This window comes from Sturnus vulgaris, chromosome 1, assembly GCF_052056855.1.
Source record: "Sturnus vulgaris isolate bStuVul1 chromosome 1, bStuVul1.hap1, whole genome shotgun sequence".
NCBI lineage: Eukaryota > Metazoa > Chordata > Aves > Passeriformes > Sturnidae > Sturnus > Sturnus vulgaris.
In genome coordinates this window covers 42,659,288-42,682,789 of record NC_142243.1, presented here as the reverse complement: position 1 = coordinate 42,682,789, position 23,502 = coordinate 42,659,288, and the positions used below count along the sequence as shown (strand labels likewise).

The 23,502-nt window shown below is 44.4% G+C and overlaps 1 protein-coding gene across 1 annotated transcript in view; it reads left to right on the top strand.

The window, feature by feature from the left end:
- The first annotated feature begins 1,828 nt into the window (after positions 1 to 1,828).
- TRIM71 (tripartite motif containing 71) overlaps positions 1,829 to 23,502 on the top strand; it is a 54,180-nt gene continuing 32,506 nt past the window's right edge. Inside the window, exon 1 of the mRNA XM_014884050.2 lies at positions 1,829 to 2,752. Coding sequence (XP_014739536.1) covers positions 1,874 to 2,752 — 879 coding nt within the window. The 5' untranslated portion in view covers positions 1,829 to 1,873. The remainder of the gene's footprint in view (positions 2,753 to 23,502) is intronic.

Below are 23,502 nucleotides of genomic sequence, written 5' to 3'. Positions count from 1 at the left end.
AGGTCGGGCCGGAGGAGGGCGAATGTTTCCTGCCCGCCGCCGCCGCCCCCCGGCCGCCCCCCGCAGCCGGGCGGAAGTCAGCCCGCGCCGTCGGAGCTTAAAAGGCTCCCGCACGCCGCGCCGCCCCAGTGCCGGCGGCCGCAGCGGGGCCGGAGCCAGCGCCGCCGCCAGCCCCGCGCCCCCCCGGGGCCGCCCTCCGCACCCCGCCAGGCGGGGAAGGCGCCCGGCGCGATGGCTCTCCCCGAATCCCACGCCGCCTGGGACGGTGCTGCCGCATCAGTGAGTAATTCCTGCTAATTCACCCCCCGGGGCCGGTGGGCTCCGGCTCGGCAGATCGCGGGGGAGGCGGGCGTTTTGGTTTTCGCTGCTTTCCCTCGCCGCCCTATCCCCTCCTCCTCTCGCCCCTTCTTCGGGTTTTATATTATTTTTGTTTTCTCAATAAAACACCACGCGAAGAGGCGAGATGACAAAGGAAATGTGATCCTAGGCGCTGCAGGGGCTCAGAGCGAGAGAGAACCGGAGAGGAGGAGGAGGAGGAGGGGGCGAGCGTAGCGCTCTCGGATAGCATTGCACAGCGGCTCCAATTTGTGCGAGCGAATATAATACACCCCCCATGAATAATTCAGGGCGGCCGGCGGGGACCTGCCGCTGCTCCTCTGCCCGGCCGCCGCAGCCTCTGCGAGCCGCGCCGAGCCCGCGGCACTGACCGGCAGGCAGCAGCCGCCGAGCCGCCGGGTACCGCGTGTGCCGGGGCTGCTGCGAGCTCGGCGCTGCCCTCCGCGGGAAGCCCCGCGTAAAGGAAGGCGTACGGCGAGAGCCGGGACTCGGAGAGGCGAGAGAGAGGACTGCCCTTCTTGGCCGTCCTCGGAGCCCTTTTATTCTTCCCATCTCCTCCTCCGCGTCCCGCCAGCGTGAGTCTCTGCCGGTGGGGTGGGCACCAACGCCGCCCTCCATCCCCACCCCCCAGTCATGCGGTGGTGGAGCAGGCGTCGGCGGGGGAAGACTGGAGCCGGAGAAGTCTGCCTGGCCACTGTGTTTCAGTGCCTCTCTCTCTCCTAGAGCTGCTCTGGATTGCAAAAGTGGAGGGGGGAACTGAAACGAAATTTCCCCTTCCCCCCCGACAAGCACAGGTTTAAAGGAAAAGAGGAAAAAGCCCAACGCCCCAAGAAGAAAGAGCGAAACTTGAGTTAAGCCCCTGCTGCCCCCCCCCCCGCCCGCCCGGCCGAGAGGGACTTGCACTGCCTCCCCGACCCGGTTCTGCGGCCGTGGGGACCGGAGCCGAGCCCCGGAGGACAGAGTTCGGTCCCCGCTGGATGCGGCGGGGACCGGGCGGTCGGCGCCCATGCACTTTCCGTTGAGGAAGAGGACAAGTAACCAAACCACGTTGTCAAACTGCTGACCCGAGGGGGAGATGAGAAGACTGTGTGAGGTATTGACCGATCGGGGAATCGATACAATTTGTCTAATGCAACGGGGGATCGGGGGTTAAGTACATGAGAGGGAAGAGAGGATCCATTTACTGAGGGAGAACGGGACAGCTACACCTTGATACCAAAAATACTCCCCCCTCCCCGCAGCAGCCAGCCCGGCAGCAGCGAGGTACGAGGAGAGGACCCAGCTCCCTGCAGACCGCCGGATCGATGACACCGTATTTGCAAAACCGGCCCATCGATCCCACTTGGCAAAACGACTGATCGATGCCAGCTTGCTCGTAAGCTGCTTACAGAACTACCTTCTCCCCGCGCCTCTGTCTTCCGCCCACGTTTTGGTTTTTTTTTAATTTTTTTTTTTTTTTTTTTTTTTTTTTTTTTTTTTTTTTGAGGGAGGAGAGACACGTTTTTGCCCCCGTCTCGGGGAGTCAGGCCCATAGCAAATGGCTTCGTTTCCCGAGTCCGACTTCCAGATCTGCCCGCTGTGCAAGGAGATGTGCGGCTCGCCTGCTCCCCTGTCGTCCAACTCCTCCACCTCCTCGTCCTCCTCGCAGACCTCCAGCTCCTCCGGGGGCGGCGGCGGCTCCTCCTGCGGGGGCCCGCCGCGGCGGCTCCACGTCCTGCCCTGCCTGCACGCCTTCTGCCGCCAGTGCCTGGAGGCGCAGCGGCACCCCGGCGCGGGGGACGCGCTCAAGCTGCGCTGCCCCATCTGCGACCAGAAGGTGGTGATCTCGGAGCCCTCGGGCATGGACGCGCTGCCCTCCTCCAACTTCCTCCTCAGCAACCTGCTGGACGTCGTCGTCGTGGCGGCCGCCGCCGACGAGCAGAAGAACGGCCGCGCCGCCGGGGCCGGTCCCGCCGCGGGGTCGGGCGGGGGCGGCGGCGGCAACAACCGGCACCACGGCCGCCCGCCGCCGGGGCCACCCCGGGCCGCCGGCTCCTCGCCTGCCGCCGCCGCCTCGGCCGCGCCCTCCTCGACGTCGTCGTCGTCCTCCTCCTCGGGCGGCGGCGGCTCGGCGGCCCTCCTGCTGCGGCGGCCCCACAGCCGGCAGGGCGAGCCCCGCTGCAGCTCCTGCGACGAGGGCAACGCCGCCAGCTCCCGCTGCCTCGACTGCCAGGAGCACCTGTGCGACAACTGCGTGCGGGCGCACCAGCGCGTCCGCCTCACCAAGGACCACTTCATCGAGCGCTTCGCCGCCGGCCCCGCCGCCGCCGGCCCCGCCGCGCCGCTCGCCCTCAGCCCGCCCTACCCCGCCTCGCCGTACAACATCCTCTCCGTCTTCCCCGACCGGGCCAGCTATTGCCAGCACCACGACGACGAGGTGAGCGCGGTGCGCGGAGCGAGAAGGGAGGGAGGGAAGGGGCGGCCGCGCTGCCGCCCCTGGCCGGCGCCAGAGGGCCCCCGCCCGCATCGCTCGCTGCCGGGGGGCGGCGGGGACCGGGCGCGGGTCTGGGGACAGGGGGAAGGGCCGCCCCGCCAGCGGCCGGAGCGGGGCGCGGCAGCCGCGGACACACCGGGGGAGAGCGTGCGGCGAGGCGGTGGTGGCGTCCCGGGCGCGCCCCGCTCCCACCGGGCGCTGCTCCGCGCCGCCGCCCGGCAGGAGGAGATGGAGGAGGAGGTGAGCCGGTGGGGCCCCTCCGCGAGGTGCGGGACGGTGTTGTCCCCGGAGGCGGCCGGCCGAGCCCCGGTCTCCCCGTGAAGAGTTTGCAGCGGGGGCATTGGGCTGCTGCGGGCGCTGTGCCCCTCAGAGGGAGCTCGTCGGGCGAGTGCCGAGGGATGGCGGGGCCGTGGAGATGCAAGAGAAAAAAGTTAGGGGTCCCGAGAGCCCCGGTGCTAAGTTAAACTGGTTAGTGGAGTCTGCTTTGCACAGCCGTGTTTGGCATATAACCCACTGGAGAAAGAAAAACGAATAAATAGGGAAGGAAAATAACTGTGTTGAGAAAAGGGCACCTTTTTGATTACTTAACTATAAATAAATAAAAGGTAGTGAAAAAGTTAGCAGAGATATACTCATTGCTTGCATATGCCAGCTACATCTACTGGTCTTGCTCTTGTCTGCTTCTGCGGCGGCAAACATCTACTGATGCAAAAACAGGAACTTGCTTTATGTGGTGTTAATTTAAAACGCTTTGGCTTTGCAAGTTTTGATTCTGGTTACCCTAACTACTGTTTCATAGATCTCAGAGGCAGTGGCTTCTTCAAAATGTACTTGAAAGTGTCTTTAGTTTCATTGGGGTAGTTTCTTGCTGTGATAGTTTGAAACTTGATTTTTCGTTTGAAGCTGGAAAATGGCGATCTGCTGACTTTCCCCTTTTGCTCTGGGGGTCAACGCAGGGGGATTTTGCTGGAATTTTCCAGTAACCGGTGTTGGAGGTAGTTTCCTCCCAGGATGAAATTGGACAGCACAACTAGGGGCTTCAGAGGAAAACCTGACTAAGGACAGGGGTAGTACAAGAGTTTCCTGTGGGATGCTTGCTTAACCGATAGATGAAGGCATTTAGCCTAGGGAAATGCAATGATGCCTTTGTCTTCAGTTTTCAGGGACACTTTTAAAATCTCCTCTAATATTGCTATATCTGTGAAATAATTCTAGAAAGGTCTGGCATTTTGTGTTTCTTAAAGTTGCTAGTGGCAGAGGACAGACCGTATGAATTCTGAGGAAGAAGAAAGACCATAAAATGGTGGAAAAAGCAACCCAGAAATGCTATGGCAACTGGGCTGTTTACAGCTTTTTGTGTATCTCAGTGTCTTCCTAAGAGTGGGCTTCCTAAAGCCCTTGTGTAATACTGAATGCTAGATTGAAATGAGGCATGATGTTCTTAAGACCCTAGAAAAAGCTATCTTTCTGCTTTCATTTTGGAGTACAACTTTGGTCTTGTGGTACAGGCTAGAAAGCCTCTAGTTTTTGTGCTCTCAGTAGGATGAAAGTTCTTTTGAAGTGTGTAAGATGAAACAATTAAGGGCTTTCGACCATAACAGAGAATAACCAGCTTCTAATGAAATATATTCTTCATCTCTTAGTAAGAGAGTAGCTGGCATGGGCACTCCAAGGTATTTTGTGGACTTAAAAGCTAAAATTGCAAAAGGAACAAAGGTATTCTAGCCTTGCTTAAATTGTACGGCTTTTCTAGAAGTAACTTCTGAAAAAGCTTGATTTATTTTACATAAATAATTTTACTTTCCATACTACGCTCTGAAAAGAGTACACCTCTTAAAGGATTGGGTTTGGGTGTTCCTGTGTCCTGTAGACCTAGAAATTGTTTTAAAACAAGCAAGTATTTTCAAGCCTTCAGCTCCTGTTGAGAAAGGCTTTTATTCTGCAAATTAATGATCTACTACTGTTCTTGATTAGTTCATTTTGGTGGCTCCTTAATGCGAGTGTGCCTGATCAGTATTTGCAACTATTTATTATTCACTCAAGGGGAATTGTTTGGGAGAGATTGACTGTTGGGAACAGTTTGTCCTGTAAATCTTTATCACTTTGGCTAAAAATATGGGTGAGGTATACAACTTTTTTTTTCTGAGAAAGGGTGGCTGCAAAACTGTGAGGGTTATTGCTTGTTTAAGAATGCTATTTACAGCCTCATAAAAGGAACGATAATAGAAAGGCAGCCTTCCAGGAGAGTACTTAGTGCATCACTTAAGCACTTTGTTGGGCTAACAGTGTAGAAACAAACCTAAAATGCAAGGCAGGAATGGTAGCCCGAAACCTTAATATTAGTAGTTAAAAACTCTGTTTCTGCTCAGTATGTGAGAAAAGCTGGTAAGCAGGATATTCCCTCGGATTAATTCATGCAGGTTAAGATTTGGCATAGGCAGATCTCATCTGCAAGCTTCTAGAAGAGTAGTTTTCTTAAATGCAGAGTTGTCCTTCCTCAGGATACATCCTCCTTACCCTGATATAAGGAGTTTGACCTCATCCCTGCGGGTTTTCTGCACAGAAGTTGCTGGCTCCCTTTTATGCCTCCTTGCCTAGAACATGATACTTCTGTCCTAATATTGCTACTCATTTGTTACCTTTCGTCCTGTTCCTCTCTAGTCTTTCCACCCCTCCTTCTGGGAATCACTGTCTGTTCCCCATAATTTTCCCTCATTCCACCTCCGTTTTGAGACTCCCTCGAGTGAGAAGGGAAATAGCACCGTGGGTGGTTACTTACTGGGTGTTCCAAGTCTCAAAACAAGACTACACATACACATTTGCCAGACAAGAGCAGTGTAGTTACTCATCCTCTCAATGCAGAGAAATGCAGATTTCAGCTCTTAACTGGCATGTCTGGTGTAGTCTCTTTTTTAGTCGAGATGGTTCTGGTCTCATCTGAGCTGTTGACTCCTGTTGTGTGCTACGAGTATGTAATAGTCTCTGAAACAGAGAATATTGGCTGTTAGAGCAGTGGCAAACATTAAAGAGGGTGGAACATTGGACACTGCTTTCAGATACATTGCCTGCAGATACTACAGTGGTGCGTGAAAGAAAATGAATAAAACTTTTGGGGGGGGGGGGGGGGAAGCAAAAGCAAACTCTTTGTTACAGAGCTGCTGTTGAAATCCAGTCTGGTGGTTTATTACTGGGAACCTCACTGTCTGATGTAAAATGCTATCATGGCAGCAGGGGAAATGCTTCATTTCAGATGTTTGAAAACATTCTACAAAAGTAACCATGTTGCAACCCTGATAATTTTCTTTTGTCTGGCAGTGCTTTTTGTATGGATAGCACTATCAATGCTACAGTAGCTACTAGGTGTTATTGCTATAAAAACCAACTAGACTAGGAGTTGAAAAAGATTTTACTTTAGCATTACCCATAATTAAATCGAATATCCTACCTGACATGTCAATGTGTTCTTGATTGTTTCATCTCTGACTGAAAGAGCACCTCTGTTTTTCTTTTCTTGGAAGTATTAATAGGCTGTAAACTAAACCATGATCTTAGAAAATGTTGGAACAGCTGTAGGACACTTGGCTTGTATTGATAAACTATCTGGATTCAAATGAGTTTGCAAAAAGTGGAAAATGCCACAAGTTGCAAGTTAAATAACTGGGGTTTCATTTACGCCAGAGCTCAGCTCCTTGTGTGCTTTAATATACCACTTCAGGATAACAGTGGCGGACGGTGGAAACACTTCAATAGCAGACTTCTAACACTTTCTAGAGAAAGTGTGGAGTTGCCAAATTCAGTCAGCTTAATTGTGTGTGACCCTTCTAGTTCTCATATTGCTCTACAGATTCCGTTTTAGAAGCGTTTCATGGACTACCAAGACGTACAAGACAAAACCCTGTAGCACCACAGCTCCCTCCATTGCAAGAAAGGATTTTAAAGGTCTTTCTTCCCTTGCCCTTAGGGAAGACACACTGTTCCTTCCATTTCCTTGCAGCAGGTCTGTCTTTGGTCAGGTTCTTAACTGATCAGAATAATTTACAAACTCTTAAGTTTTTTTTTTTTTTCTGTGTTAGTGAGTTGCAATGGTTCATGGGGCTATTAGAGCATGTCGACAACACCAAACACGCTAAAATCAGATTGCTGTGTTGAATTCTGGGGTTGCATATAATCCTGGATTTCTTCTCTTTTTAGATTACAAATAAAATGCATTCCTTCTTTTTATTTTACAGATTGTGAAAGATGCAATTTTTGGAGGCTTGTACATGTATAGGGAAAAACATTCAACTGCATAACTGTCAGCTGAACTGAAAGCTACTTACCTGGTACCTTGGCTAAATTTGCTGATTGAAATTATGCCTAAACTGCTCTTAATGTAGGGTAAAGCTGTGATTTCATGATAGGGAGCAAGCTGTCTTAACATCTCATGGCTACTCAGAGAAGAGAGGATCTCACTTCCTCCTCTGTTCTCCCCAGGCTTGGCTGTGCACACTCAGGAGATGCTTCTGTGAGCCAGTTTAATTCACTTAACACGACAGAAAACTTTCTTCCCTTTTGCTATCACTGCTATAAGTTTATTTTAATTGCAAGCTGGAGCGGTATGAGGGAAAAGGAGGAATAGGATGGTTAGACAGGAACGGTAGGTTAAACGTGGTTGGTTTTGTGTGATGGCTTTCCATGCTGCCAAATGCTGAGCTGTGCTCCGTGGTGCTCCCAATGCCATCCACCCACACGTCTCGCCAAAGCGGGTGGCTGCTGCAGAGGGAGAGTGCCCGAGTTCCCTGCTCCAATTCTGCATCTCTTGCTCAAGGGTTATTTATATAAAACTGCAGTGTGTGGCACAAGCTCTTGCTGTTTGTAATGATTATGGTTTCTGCCACCTAACAAAGAGGTTAGGAATGTTAGAAGTGTATCTGGAGGCAGTGGTTTTAAAGTGCGATACTTTGTGTCGCCGGTGCTGTGACTGCTAGAGCTTCAGCTTTAGAGAAAAATGTGCACATGAGCTAGAGAAATTCATGCTTCCAGTGTATGTAAGAAACTGGATATAGTTCTTTGTACTCATGCAGCTTTCATTTATCATACTTACTGTTTTTCTCTTCTGATATCAAATGTGCATACAGGTGCCCATCTGAACACAGTGCTTCAGATTTGGTTACTGACAGTTTGTTTTCCTTTTAAATTTTTTCTTGATGAAGAAAGCAGGGTAGTAAGTTATGTTGTTCATATGTGATTTATGGAATGCGGATTTAACAACCTTAAGATGATAAGAGGTTGGAATAATCTTTTTCCACAATATTTTTAAACTTGCAAATACTGTTCAGCTATCAGGTGTTAAACCTCTGGGATTACTCTGCCTTACCTTCCCTTTAGAAGCCTCATCCCTGTCACATCTTTAGTTCCTGGTTCTTCCCTGCATGCAGAAGTCGTTTTATTTAACTCCTCTTTAGTAAGAGAATTAAAACTTCAGGGTTTTAAACAACTTTAATACCATACTGGACAGAATCCAAGTCCTCCCCTGCTTTGCAGTGACTGGTGTTGAAGTCCGCTCACCATTTTAGGGTAAATACAAAGTTGTCAGGTTTTTCTCTTGGTGGTAACATGATATTGTTACACTACTGGCTTAATTAAACGTTACTTCAGACAATTTCCAGTGAGTAAAAATTGGAAGAAGCAGAAATGCCTTGGATGTTCAGGCAACTTTCATGGACTGTTTTTACTTAGAGCATGTCTTTGAAAACCCAAGAATATTGCTGTATCTAAGGGTATTAGTGTTTATGGGCTGCAGCATAGATCTCTGAGGCTATAGTGACTTCTCCTGAGAAGATACAACTGGAGATGTGCATACAATAAACAGGCATGAAACTAGACTACTGTATACCCGTAATTTTTTAAAAATTTCCTGTTTTGTTAGAATTGATGTCTTGAAGTGTATCTTGTAACTGGGAGAGAAGATCTAGCTGAATTTTTGCTTCAATTTAGTGATGAAATCTTGCATCATGTGTAGCAGTTTCTCCTTTCAGCTAAATCTTCAGAGCACGTAAACGCGCTTGCTAGACCATGCTTCCTTAAAGGAAAACTACTTAGTTCCTCTGTTTTTTAAAGACAAGGAGGTATCATTCCTCTTTCAATACTGTCTTGACCCAGTCTCTTCCTAGTTTTCCTCCCATACTCCCTTCCTTCCTGCAAAGTTGTTGGTGTCTTTCCATCAGACAAAGAATCATGATGTGTTGAGAGCACAGATCTTAAGCTGCACGAACAATGCACTGAATGCAAGACTAATGTTACCACAGATAAGATTTCACAGAAGGGGTTTATTGTCTTCAGCTGTAATCCACTTTCAGAACAGCAGTTACAAATATAATCTTGGGTCATAATTATGTAGTACATAATTTTTACTAATGCTTTTAACCTATCATCCCAAGTCTTTTATTGAAGTGTAGAAATACTGGATGGGAATGGGACTGGATACTGCTTGGCAATCCAAGTATTGGTTAATGTAATGAATGGATGTCCCTGATCCTAAAATATATTGGGCATATTGACTTTGTTTCAGCTGTTCTCCTCATGGGCTCAGCTGCAGCTCCTTCCATGGGTTGTTTTCTCCTTTCCCTGGCTGTGCTTGGAGGAGGGCTCTGTGGATGGAATGGGTTTGGTCCTCTTAACAAATTAAGCTTGTGCATCCAAATCAAGTCATGGAAATGAAACAAAGGTGTGCTACGGAATTGGAGCAATACTATCTGCCAGCTTCTACTTTGGGTGCAAAAGATTCTTTACTATGTAATGTCACCTCTGACATTATTTTATCTTTTGTCTTTGCTCTACCATCTTAAAGAAGAGAAATTGTATGTGGCTAAGACAGTAGTGTGCTTCTTCTCTTAAGTTCTTTTGATTCTCAGCTACTTGTTTCTTCCTCTGCTATCAACCTTCAACAAAAAAAAATTCTTTTCAGTTATAGAGTCCATAGCTGCTAATCTTTTTTAGCAACTAAAAATGTTGGCCAGCTTTGAATGCTCTAGCTGTATAGAACAGTATGAAAAGGAATAAAACCCAGTACCCATGGATGAGGCTCATGAATTTCTTCTGTGTTTTTCAGGCATCTCAGATATGTGTCCAAGAACTAATTCATAGTTGTGTTTTCAGCTCTAAGAAATAAGAGCTCTATTACTGTTATTTCACTTGAGTGTGTAATATGCATTGCTAAAACCCCAGGTGGTGAACTTGTTGGATAGGATGATGACTCGTTAGCAGTTTCCTTCATATGTGGTTGAAATATTTCTGAAGTGACTAAGACTTGAACTGGAAACTTCAAATGCTTATTGTTGTATGATTTTGTATGCTTTGTGCTGTGTGCCTCTGCACTGGTGCTGACTTGGAGAAAATGGATTACCTCCCAAGAAGTAGGGGGATGACTTGAGGCAAAGTCCAAACTTGCTGGACTGGCAATGGGTGCAAGTCACTTTTCAGAGTTGGGTACTTGAAGTTCTGGGGATTGTGAGGTGTGCCTTGAGTGCTACAGACAAAACGACCTCAACTGAAGAAACATGTGAATTGTCTAAACTAATTTCTGAAGTAGACAAACTAACCCAACCAAAGGTGACTGCTGTCACCTCAGCAACTATGTTTTATTCCTGTTTGTTACTACAGTATTATCTCTCCTAAGATCGCACAAGGAATCACCAAGGCTGCTCTCATACCAGTGCTTTCCAGGGATGTGAGAATAGCAAATGCTTGCCCTTCAATCTGTGTCTGGGGGAGAAGGGTGCTTTAGTGAGCTAAAGGTAATAGCTGAACTTGTGTTGCATCACTTTCTCTCTAATGGTGGTTAGTCTGCGCTCATAACCAAAATATTTAACGGTGTTCTGTGAAGTTTGCCAAACCCTATCTTTTTCAGTTGATTGCTTGTATTACATGCCCACCCCATATATTTTGTGGATAGCCCACGTTGTTATAAACTACCATCTTCTGTAAATATTTCCTTTTGCTAGGCAAGGTATTGTGAATGTGCAGAACTATCAAATGTTGTTTTTGGCTGGATTAAAAGGCTAGCAGGGACCTGATATTCAGCAATCAAACTTCAGTGTGATTCTTGGATGGTAGTGCTGGAGCTTGTTGTTGTAACTTCCCATGTCCCATGTTGTCTTGGGTTTTGTGGGTTCGGTTTGGATGTCCAAGTACTTGCTGTCCTGAGTGGCTGGCATATGCTAAAAAATGTTATATAGCCTTTTGTTCAGCTGCTCGTGGTCAACAAAAGGCAAACTTTTATTTAGGGTAAAATGTCAGCTATCAAACTTCAAATCTTCCCCTTTTGCCTCCCCCTTCACTTCAGTGGTTCTTTTTACTCAGCTATCCACACTATCAGACTGTTAAGTGTACAAAATAAAAATCTCTAGCCTTAAATATTGGGTGCAGGCGAAGCTTGAAAATTGTCTCCATTATGGATGGCCCTTAAGCTTTGTAATCCAACCTGGTGCTGCATCAGGGACTAGAGAAATGCTGCTGCCTTGTGTCAGGGATGATAGTGTGAAGCACCAGTGAGTGAGTTGCCTGGCAAGGCTACTGTTGCGGATCTTCTGTATCCTTGAGTGGTGCCATGCCAGGCGGTGGAGGGTGTAAGGGAGAGCCATCAGGCAGCTCCTGGGGTCTTGCTGCTGTGTCCTGCTGTGCTTTGGAAGTCAATTGTATAGTTCCAGGATGTTCTAATAAGTGCATGTGAGGCAGATCGGATCTGTTACTTTGAGGAAGAACTTTCTTAGAGCATAGAAAGAAGGAGCAGCATGCCTCCAAGCCATCTTTCCCCCCCCTCCTTTAAAGCAGTGCCGGTAAAGGGTTAAATTCCAGCCCCCTGCAGCACACCCCGCCCCCACCGCTATATATGGCGTGCCCAAAGGCACTGGAGATTTAATACATTGAAGTTGGAGCGTGAAGGGGGTCTGCAGCCTGCTAGACAAAGTCACTCAAATTTCAAGAATACTTGATCCATACAAGGATGTTACTTGAGAAAGGCATGGCTTCTCTGTTAAGAAACCGGTTGCCGAATGAGCCGGCTGAGTGTCCCAAACACAGCTTTTGTGGCTAGATGAGCAAATTGGAAACCAGGTTTTCTTTAACTCATCAGCAAGCTAGCTAAAATTGTTGTGAGAACTCAGCAGCCTCCCTTCAGAGAAGTTATCTGTAGGGGAAAATGAAAATTGTTGTTTTTCCCACTGAAGTACTTGCAAGTCGTGGACACTATTGTGCAGATAATGATATGGGAGAATTTAGTTGACTTGACTGAATAGTAGACTGAAATAATGGAAAATAATTTCCCCAGGCTAGTTACAGAAGTACCTACAGTGTTGCTGCTGTGTCCCGATAGGATGTATTTTGTGTCAACTTCTGTTAAAGGCTTTTAAATTGATGGGCAAATATTGGATGGGAAGAAAGGAAGGAAAATTTATGGAAGAAAAAAAAAAGAAAACAAAACCAAAATTATCACAATAAAGAGATTGCCACGGGAAAGATCAGGCAGTGGGTCTGAAGTGGATTTTACCCTGAAAGAAATAACAACCAAACAAGCAACAATAACAAAACAGTAGGGAATTGGAAAGGATGAAGTACAAAAGAGTTCCTGGAACAGAGGTCCCAGTCTTTCTAGTGCTGCTCTTGTACTAAAATGGTAATGGGGGTAAGATTTAATACTCTCCTTGCTTCTTCCCCTCTTGTACTTAATACAATTGTCAGTGATAGGGTGGATGTAATAATCTCTGCCTCCCCCAATATCATGAAAGCATTGATAAGAGTAGAATTAAAATTTGGGTTAGAGTTATAAATGGTGGCTGTTGACAGAGTTCCAAAAGGTGACTACATGCCCTCTCTTAGTATGAAGATGCTGTCTTCTTTCTGTGTTCCAGACAACATCTATTTTAATTGACAATATTCCATGGTAGCTCCTGTGCTCTTCTAGCATTACCAATTTTTTCAAGGGCTCTGAGCCTGTTGCTAGATAACTAATGTATGGCCCCTGAGCTTTCTGTTGCTGAAGCATGGCTTCCTCACTTGAATTACCCTGTGTGTAGTAGGTGGGACAGTTCATAGTGGGCAGTCTAAGCAGGCTGGGCTGAGTAGAAGCAAGGCTAAAGTGTCTTGAGCTGGCAATTTGCTGGAGGGGGGTGTCCACTCCAAACCTCCAGCCACTCCTGGGTTGTGCTTTTTCCATTTGTATGCACTTCCCAGTGCATACAAATTTGATATCAACTCCCTAAGTTTTAGGCAATTGTGACTTGTCAAAGTAAATATGACTTTATCTTCATGTTATTGCTTTTCTGGCAACGGTGGAATTATCCCACCTCTGCATCTTGTCAAAAGTAGTTCATTATGTGCCTCTGAATCTGAATTGCTCTTCAGGAGCAGCTGTGTCAAGTTGGTCCAATTTATTTGTCTCTTACCAAAACAAGTGGAAAGCCTAAGGTGATGTTCTGCTGAACCTGGTGGGGTACCTGTGGGCCCCTAATTCCAAGTAGTTTATTCTTCAAATAATATTTCCAGGGAGCAGTTGTACGCCTTGGTGCTGTTACATATTGGTACGTGGTTAGTGCATGTTGGTACATTGTATTAACAATTGAAAATTCGTTATGATTTAGGAAGCTAAGTCTTCTAGAGAACTACTAGAGAGATTCTTGCTGAAGGTCTGAAGCACTACAGTTATAATTAATATAACAAATGCATTTAATTTCCCCCATAGGAGGCTTTGGCATCGACTTGGATATAGGTAAGGTCAGCATGTCTTTGCAAAGAATGGAGTAGCTGGATTCTGTGGCTGGCCACTTGAGCTTGTAGTGGCATACTGGGCTTGGCTTAGATCCAGAGGCTCTTCTTTCACTGGAACACTTCCTTGTCAGTCCTTCAGTTTCTTTTCCTATGCCTCTGAGCCAGTGAAGGGAGTTCAAGTAGTACGTGATTACTGATAGTCTTTACTAGTGCTCCTATCTTGGTCTCTTGGCAATGATGCCAAAAAACTTATACACTGAGAACAAATAGGAGAACCACAATTTAAAAGTGCACATGTTAACATGAGCTTACTTTGACAAAGTAAGCAACAAAAATACCACCTTGAGCCATTTTTTAAGTTAATTGTTTCATTTTCTTATCTCAGTCTTTAGATAACTTACATTTTTCTTCAGAGAATACCATAACTTTTATAGTTGTAAAAGTTATTTAGGGTGTTAAACTACTTATAGCTTTATTTTAGTTGGTTTGCAATTAGCTTGAATAGCTGCAGAAACTTTGTGAGGAGTTATTCAGCTGCCTCATTTGACAACCAGTTTCTTAGAGTGAAGTCATGCCTTTCAATCAACATCCTTGTAAATACAATTCACAGCATTTAAATTCTGTATACAATATAACTTTTGACACCTGTTCTTAATACTAGCCTAAGCCATTCAGCGGAGAACAGGTGCTGCTAAGGAGCTTCAGCTGATGAAACTCCTCAATGGTGTGGACTGAAGATTTCTCTTGTCCAGACCTATTCCTCTCATCTCCTTCCCCAACTCTGCCTTAAACTTTGAGAAGAAAGTTGAATGACATGGATGCTTTGAATAATTTTTCAGTGAAAGCCATAGCTGTGCATTTCATTATAAAGCATTCTTGTGACTAAGCATCTGACTTTTAAAATATTGTGGTTTTTGGTAGTGCAGGTCACTGTGTAAACATGGAACAAGTGTTCATTCCTCTCACCTATTCAATAATACACTTTTTCTGTTGCCATTCATTTGTCTCCATTATATATTGTCAGTGTATGCATGTAAACATCATTTTTATATAGTATTTATGAGGATTTGGCTAGCATAGTAAGGCCAGCTTACTTTCTCCTAAATGAAAGAATAAATCTTGACAGTTAATCAATCTAGGAATAATGTATCGAACCAGTGCCCTGTCAGAACTGCTGTTTTGTCTTCACCAATGTCCAATACAGCTGTTTAGAAAAAGGGGAAAAGCTGTTTAGTATGTATTTTAGAGTAACTGCTCTGCAGTGTGTCCTTCCACTTAAATTTTTAAAATATCATGGGGAAGCCTTGATGGTGTCTTGTCTTGCATTATTTTAATATTAGTTTTCTAATATAAGCAACAGGAAAAAAATCATGGTCTCAACTGAAAATACCATAAAATGCATGAAATTCAATATGATCATGTCTACAGGAGAATGCAGTATTTTCATCAATGTGTTTATTGTTTGAATTTTAACTTCATTTTAACACCATCTTGGGAGGAAACATAAAAGGAAACACTTTTCACCAGCTAGGAAATAGATTGGAAAGAGGAAATGTAGCATATCAAAACAAAGACCAAAATAAAAAAATAGTGATACTTTCCAGCTGAGATTATGGTATCCTATCCAAATGTGCTATCAGCAGGTGAGAGATTCACTGACATGGAATGCTGTCTTGGAAATCTTGTTTTTCATCCAGTTATTCCTCAGCAAATGAGAACACAGTGTTAACCTCATTGCAGAATTCAGGTACATTTGTATATGGCTTATCTGGGGACGGAAATCAGACAAACTACTTGGGATAATGATAATCTCCCTCATTATTACTCTCTCCTAATTGTCAGCTTTTTGCAGTTTATGCTTTCCTTTGAGAACATTTTTCTCATCATATAGAGTGGTGTATGATTTTGCTCCAAAGCTTCCTGGTATGAATTTTCCTTAAGGTGTGTGTAAAAAATAGTTGACACCTGTGTTAGTGGATTCAGATTTTGGATGTAGGTGGGCAATTTTCCATTTGGCTCCCCTGGCAGAGATACTTTGACAAACAGCTACGTAGTCCCTTGCAAAAGAAGGGAAGCAGGAAGGGGAAATAATCCGAGGTGACTGACATAGCTCCAAATCTAGTAACTTGTTTTGGATGCACGTATTCTAATAAAGTAGCACAATTTTTTTGAGCAGCATGATGTGAAATGATATAAAATGCCACACTTAGCTAAAAAGGGAAATGCCTCTTCAGAAACCCCTGTCTAGCCCAGGAAAACAGTTGCTAGTCATTCACTAGGAACAAATGGCTGTTGTTGGAAGACTTTCCTAGATCAGTAAGAGGCAGAATATCATGGTGTGTGGGTTGTTTTTCCCCATTTCGTGTATCTGTTTTTCTCAAGGCAGGGGAGACATTCCTGTCAAATAGATGTGCCATTGCTCTTGTTCTACTACAGCTAGGTGGAAATGCTTTTAGAATGAAAGACCTTTGTAAATCAAAGTTTAAACAAACAAAAAGAAACAAAAACAGCCAAAGCAAATTCTCAAAACACCCAGCTCTCATGTGGTCAAAGAAGCCACTTCTTGGAGTAAGCTGACTTGTTTCATGTTTGATCCCATATGGAGTTACGGAGGGAAACCATTCCTCGAGTGCTTTTGTTAAATAAAGCTGTTGCCATGAATTAAGCAACGCTGCCCTGGAATGTTTCTGATCATGGTCTTGCAGAGCTTGTGACCTTTGCACTGAACATGTGAACTGAAACTTCATCTTCCAGTGTTCAATAACCATGTTAAAAATTCAGACGTGAGGCAGTCTTGGGATTTCCTTAGGCTAGCTTAAATGCCAAGTGAAATTTAAGTACTGATTTATACAGTTACTCTTCCCTTTTTTTTTTTTTTTGTGATAAGTCTAAGCTACAATTCATATTATAAATCTGAAAATTCTTTATCAATTAAAAAGACCTCCACAATTGCATAGACAAGGTCTTAAAAATGCTTTCATTTATTGAAGCCTACTAAATAAAATACTGCTATCTTCTTTTCTAGATGCATTCAATTACTCCAATTAGAATGTTAGTAGTATAATACTACTGCTTCTTAAGGCAATTGCTTTGACCAGGAGCTGGTTGAAGTGCCTGCAGAGGATATTCAGTTTTAACTGGGCTGCAGCTGAAAGGGCAAGAGAAGCAGTTTAAAAACTGTGCCTCTTGCAGTCCATCACTTTGATGCCACTGGACTTCCTACCCACATAGAATGCTATTAACAATTAGTCTTTTTCCTGTTTACCAGATAGGAATACCGCCACCTCTTGGCTACTCACCATCCTGACCTTTGTGAACAATTTTTCTTGTAATTTTTCTGGAGCAGTGTTCCTGAATAATTAGATGGTGGTATAGTGAAAGCCTTAATATATCATATTATAGACTTAAGATTTTGTATGGAGATCCTAACAATTGTGGATTCTATCCTGGAACAAAAGATGGTGTATTGCTTGGTCAAGTGACTTTCAACTCTGACCCATAGCAGTATACATCCCTTAAAAATATACTAAGTTAAGATGGACTTCTGCCCTCACTAGATTAGCTGACCACACAATTTTGGCAACAGTGCTGACATCTGAAAGTAATGTCTGGCACAAAAGGGTTTCAGCCTTTATGCCATTAAAAGGGAATTGACAAAGTATTTTCTACTGATATTTATTTGATTTTGGTCAGAGCTGTGTTGATCAAATGCTGAATTCTGCAGTTGGGAGAAAAAAAGACTCTGTTAGGTTCTGACCATGATTCTAATATCAGTTTTAGTGAAGCTGGCTTGAGGAGTAGTTTAAAATATTGCAGCATCAGGATTCCTTATATTGTGGAGGGTTATAATAGTTAGCCCTTAATTCCAGAACACTTCCCAGTTAGGAGTGAAGCTATGCTTCTACCCAAAAACTTTTTCTTGCTGTAAGCAGATTTATCTTTTTCTGTAAACATCCAGTGTTTGTCTGGTTGTGCAGTGAACTTAATTCTTGAGACTATGCACAGGAGGGTGACTTCTTCAGCCCAGTTAACCTGCCAAAAAACAACTTAGCTTGAGGAATGCTCCTAATGCTGTCTTTTACTCTAACAGGCCGGTCCAATAAGTGCTGGGAAGAACTCTTACTTAAACCCACCCATGTGAGAGAGAAGTCTGATGTGCCACTTCTCAGAGGACTTTTCCTGTAGAAAATTCTGGTGCAAATAGCCCAAAAGGCTGCAATACCAGCTGGTGCAATCCCCACCTCAAGCAGCAGGTTTTAGTGGAATGTAGAAACTTGAGAGACAAGGTGCTTACAGAATTTGAGAGGACTTCAGTGATAGAGTAGGATTGTCAGGATGCTAACAACATCCTGACTCCTATATTAGCAACTGGAATTAATTTCTTGATGTGTAACTTAATCTCCATAATGACAATAGAGGATCTGAGTTTCCAGCATCTGTTCATAAGCTGCATCTCAAAACCCTTTCTCAAAGGTAGTCTCCTTCCTACACCCCCTACCCCAGCCCCTTCAGGTGTGGGGGCGAGAATTTGTGGTGGGGAAGTGACTTTGTGCTGCTGTATCTCTGTTTTTATGCACATCTCAAAAATGAGGCAGGTGTAAATCCAATTTCCTGTGAATGAACTTTCAAATATAACTTCTGAGATGATGGTTTGGAGTCTCTGGTGGGAGAGACTTTCACAGAAGAACCAGAGTGACTCGCCTGAGAAGGAGAATAAGGAAGAGCCTGGCTTCCTCCTCAGTAGGAGAGGAGGGGGCCTGGGGTGCCAGTCAGTACTCCAGTGGCTCTTATTTCATATAAATAAATTACTTTAAATTGTTTTAAAAAGACATGGACTCTTGTATTACTGCAGTACAAACTAGAACATAAGCTGCAGAGCTTTAAAGACCTTCTGTAGCCACAGCAAATAAGGTTTCACTGTGCAGGCTATATGCTTCCTTCTTGCAGATTTTAGTGAAGTAACAGAAAAGGGTGAAAATTACTATACAAGCCTTGTAAGCCTTCTTGCCTGGCGTCATGAATAAAGGTTCAGAACCGCTGAAATTTCATTATTTGATTTAAATGACAAGTAATTTGATAGTTACCAAAATATTTTTGTTTAACAGAAAACCCTCTATGTTGTGTTTAGTTTTGATGGCATACAGATTAAAGGTGTATTTTGCTGGTGCTATGGCATTAATGAAAATGCTATTTAGTGCCTATTTTTGAGCATCCTTATTAGTGCAATCAGTCACACTGTATAAGCAGTAGTGACGGATTTTTAAAATGGAGGCTTGCTGGAGGGAGGAAGGACTGGCAAATATATGATGTATCTAAAAATTACTGAAAAACAGTAGTTTTCAGAATTGTTTCTGTAGTTGGCATATTCATTAGGATAAAATGTTAACTGAATAGTTTTGGTTAATTTGTGATAAAAGTGAACAGATAATGGAAATTTCAGGATCGCCCAAGGCTATTATGACCACTAAGTATTTTGCATGGAAGAACAAAAACCTACCTTAAGGATTTTTTTCAGCCTTTTTGACAAAGCTTAAGAGTTTTTAACATCTCAAAACATGTTTGACCTCCCCACCCTTAAGCCATTTTGACACTCTTTACCATTGCATTTCAACAGGAAAGAAAGATCCTTTTTATAGCCAAATGGCTTCCTCCTTCTCTTCTGCCTCTTTTCCCCTCCATCCCCCACTCCAGAGAGCCTTTCTAGTGCTCAGGCTTCATCTGCTGCCTGGATACTGGCTACATCTGTCTTGTTTAGATGGTCCTAAGAAAAAACAGCACTGAATGTGACCGGAGGGCCAACAACAAGATATGTTTCTTTTCAAATTTGAAAGGAAGCCCTGCACTTGCTTCTGCCTGTTTCTCTAAACTGTTTTTAAATCAATCATGGCCCTTGCTGGTAAATGTTTTCAATACCCTCCCTCCCAGAAATGGTCAAAATCCAAAACATTTGAAAAAAAGTCTAACGAGTTAAATATGGTGCTGTTCACAAGCCTGTTTCCCCTCATACAGCTTCCAATTTCAAGAAATAAACTCTTTATGGGCTCTTGCTTTGAGACAGCCATTGGGAAAAGTTTCAAAGATTTTAGTGTGACTCTAGGTGGAATTTGGAGGTTTGCAAGTCCATAAATACTTACACCGATGGCACACTGGGTTTTTGTCCTTGCGTTAAAAGGGACAGCATTAAAAACTGATTTTGGACCTAAGCAGTGTTTGATGTTTTGTCTTGAAAAATATGGTGACTGTCAGGGAAAGAGTAATTATGTGGGGCAGATGGAGGCTCGAGTAGTTCCTATTTTGGGGGAATCATCTGATACTTTTGGAGTGCAGGATTAGGGCTGGAACAATGACAATCTCTGCCAGTCAAGAATGGAGTTACAAAAATGTGGGGTAGTGGTTCTGTTTTTTAAAGGTTCATCAGCCGTGTGGGGGGAAGCCGTGCAACTCGATCCTGTTCATAAAATTCAGCCATAGCTAAAATGGATTTGCCTTTGTGACAATCTCTTGTTACACACAAAATAGGAGGAGGCTGTATCAATGCATGAGAACACGCTGATGTTTTTGCATCACAACCTGTCTGTGTCTGGCTGGAGGTGCTAACTTTTGGTTAGCAGTGCCTTTACCACCACCCTCACTGAAAAATGCATTTTTATAGTGAACTGCAGGGAACAGAGGAGAAACAAATAGCAGGAGAAATTGCTCTTTAAAGAGTTTCTATCATCCCTTGATTAAATAATGGTTGCTACTACTTTTATTGGTCAAGGAACTTATTAGCCATTTCGTTTTTAATAGGCTTATACTGCAGTGAATAGTTCTGTGCATGAACTCTATTTTACTACTAGCTGTGATGTTTTTAGTCATGAAAATAAGTAATAGTTGGCATGTTATTGGTGTGACTTGGGTGTCCAAGAACCTTGTCCTTTAAATTTTGTGGAAATGTTGCTGGAGTGAAACTCTGTTTCATTTCAGCATTTCCTCTGTAGTTACAGTGCTTGAACTTTGGAATCCACTTTCCTGGCTTTTGTGTGGGGAGGCAGAGCAAAATGGATGTTTGTGCTGAACTCAGCACGTGCACCGAGCTTCAGATAACAATTATTTGGCTTTTTAACATCCTTATATTTGGCTTGTTGAGCCAGCCACACGGGGTTGTCCTGTGATTTTGCACACAAGGAGCAGGTCAGCTCGCTTCAATTTCCACTTTAATTTTTTTCTGTGTTTCTGCAGACTGACTCGTGGTTCTGTGCAGAGATGTATAACCTTACCCAGCTCTGAGGTGGTTTCAGCTTGTGTTCTGGAACAAAGACTCTGAAATTTGGTTCTTAGATGCATTGTAAGGACAAGTCTCTACCTCAAGGCAGTCTCTCTTAATGCATGCTGCAGGATTTAGCTTACTCCTAGAACAAAAGGAGTACTTTTAAAATAAATTTCCTTGCGAAAATCTAGATTAAATAGGAAAACAGATTTGCAAAAAGTGAATTTAATAATTCTGACTCAATTTCTTCCAGACTTGAAGGCGTAGATTTCAATTAAATTCACTGATTTAATAAAAATTTGTGGCCTGACATCTGTTGACTCTCAGCAGATCTGAGAGAGGTGTCTCAAACTAGAATAGGCTGTGCCTATACTGGTGGGTTTAACAGCGCTGGCCCAAGCTGACATGTACACCAGCTGGATTTTTGTCCTCAACCAAGAGAGCTGTGGAGCCCTCTGAGTCCACTCTTGCAAATAAGCCGTAGCTTTGTTTTCAGACTTCTCTTGAGAGGTGTGGAGTTTCCTGTCTGAAAACGACCTGCTAATGCCCAAAAACCTCTCTGATTTGAAACCCATGTCCCATTTTTACAACTTGTGCCTCTTCCCCTGTAGAAAAAGGGGGGCTGGGAGAGATACGGATGGCGATTAATGTATTAATGATCAGCCCTTGTTTTAGTTTTCAGTTTGCTAAAAGCTGAGGCATTTTGAGTTTCTGTCATTATGCTGTGAGGATTGGTCTCACTGCAAAGACCCAGCACTTGGCCCATATTTAGCTCTGTGTGCAGCCCTGTTCCTCTGGTGCGGGGTGGGAGGACAAACACGCACTGCACACAGGAGTCCTGTACACCTGGGGGATCACAGAGGGCATTAACAATACCGTGTCAGCGCTAATACCGATCTCCCGACCTTTATTCCCTGTCACTGGGAGCTGAAGTTTGGGCTCCTCCAGCCCCTCAAAATGGAGGCTGATACAAAGGCAAGCGGCGATGCTGCTGCTGTTGCCGGAGGGCGTTCCCTCCCCAGCGCTTGGCTCCTCCAGGCGCTGGTTCCGCGGTGGCCCCAGCGAGCGAAGGGCAATGCTGCTGTGCTGGGGAGGAGGGGCAGGCCAGCCCCTCTCCTCTGCCCGGCTCTGCCTGCCCACCACTGCCTTGTACATCAGCACCAGCTTTTACACCCGTGTAGCGTTCCTGTCGCTTTCCCATCATCAGTACAACAGGCTGTGTTAGCGAACTGATGAGCAGCTTCATCCTTTATCACTGTGGATGAGTTTTCAGGGTAGTCTTCACATCAGTTCTCTGGTGGCACCACAAGGTGCTGATGCTTGCTTGCCTAAACTGGGAGGGTGCTTGAAAGGGTGCTGGTTCTGGAAGAGGTGGGTTTGCTTGGGTTCAGCCTTTTAAAGCCTTTGTGAAACCTCTGCTGTGTATTTGTGAATACACATCTGAGGTTGTACTGGGTGCTGCATCATGGAATAGACAAACGCTTCGTGTAAGTTCGGAATCTTTTTGGAAATAGAGCTGACTGCCCCGACAACATTCACAGTGCCGCCCTGTAGACTTGTAATTCTGACTAATCTAGAGAAGTGGTGTGGGATTGGGATAATTACCTGAAACCTGGAGCCTTTTGGGACTGAATAGCTTCTGTTTGGTATCATGAAACCATAATACTAAACAGCTTTCTCTTGCAGTAAACCTTGAACCACATGCACTTTCAGGTCCAAAGTATTGCTTGCAGGGAATTTGCCTTTTTTTTTTTTTTTTCTTCAGCACATTTAACTATGCCACTGACAGAATAGCAGTCTTTATCAGAAGAGATGCTGGTCTACTGCATGAGTTGACCACAAAAGTCAGTGTGAAATCTGTAATAGAGGGCTCTTGCCTTGTTCCTCAGTTTACCAAAGCCTTCTGCAAATACCATCTTACAGTGGAGCTCTTTACACTTTGACTTGTTAAGTTGTAATCCTTTATCTTTCAGATTTCCTGCTTGTGTCTGGCACCACAACTTTTCACCTGTCTTCTAATTCAATACTTGGGGTTTTTTTGAATGTGGCTTTAATGAACAAATATAACTTCGGGTAAAGGGAAGAATATTAATGTACAGTGTAACTGGGGCTTCTGTTCACTGTAAGGGTCTTTTGACCTGCTTATTAGTGGGGGCATTGTTCTGGTAAGCCATTCCAGGACCCATCCTGCCAGTCTTCTGCACAGGATTAATCATTTCCTCTTGACCTCCTGCTCTCTTTTCCTAACATGTTGCATTGATCAGAATCCTTAACTCACAAGTTTGCTCCTGTTTTTTAAAGAACGGGAGGAAAAGGAGGGGGGAAGGAATGCAAAGAAATTAGATATAATGTCTGCTGTTAACATTCTTAGTAAGCTTTATTCCTTTTTTTCCTGCTTGACTCCTCCCTTCTCCCAAGAAAAGAAATCCCTTCCTGGTATGTATTAGCTCCAGATCTCAAGCATCTTGAGTGCCTCTGTTTCACTGGAATTACTTTTTTTGAGCATGCAACTTCCTGCAAGATCAGCTCTGCTTAGAAAGGTCACATTTAAAGCTTTACCTAGCCGAGGCTTTCGTAGGCTACTGATATACCACATTAGAGCACTTTCTTGATCTTATCTGCAGTATTTCCATCATTGGTAAGGTAGCATCAAGAATACTGCATGTGACTCTTAAATTTCCTCTAGGTTTTCTTTCTTTTT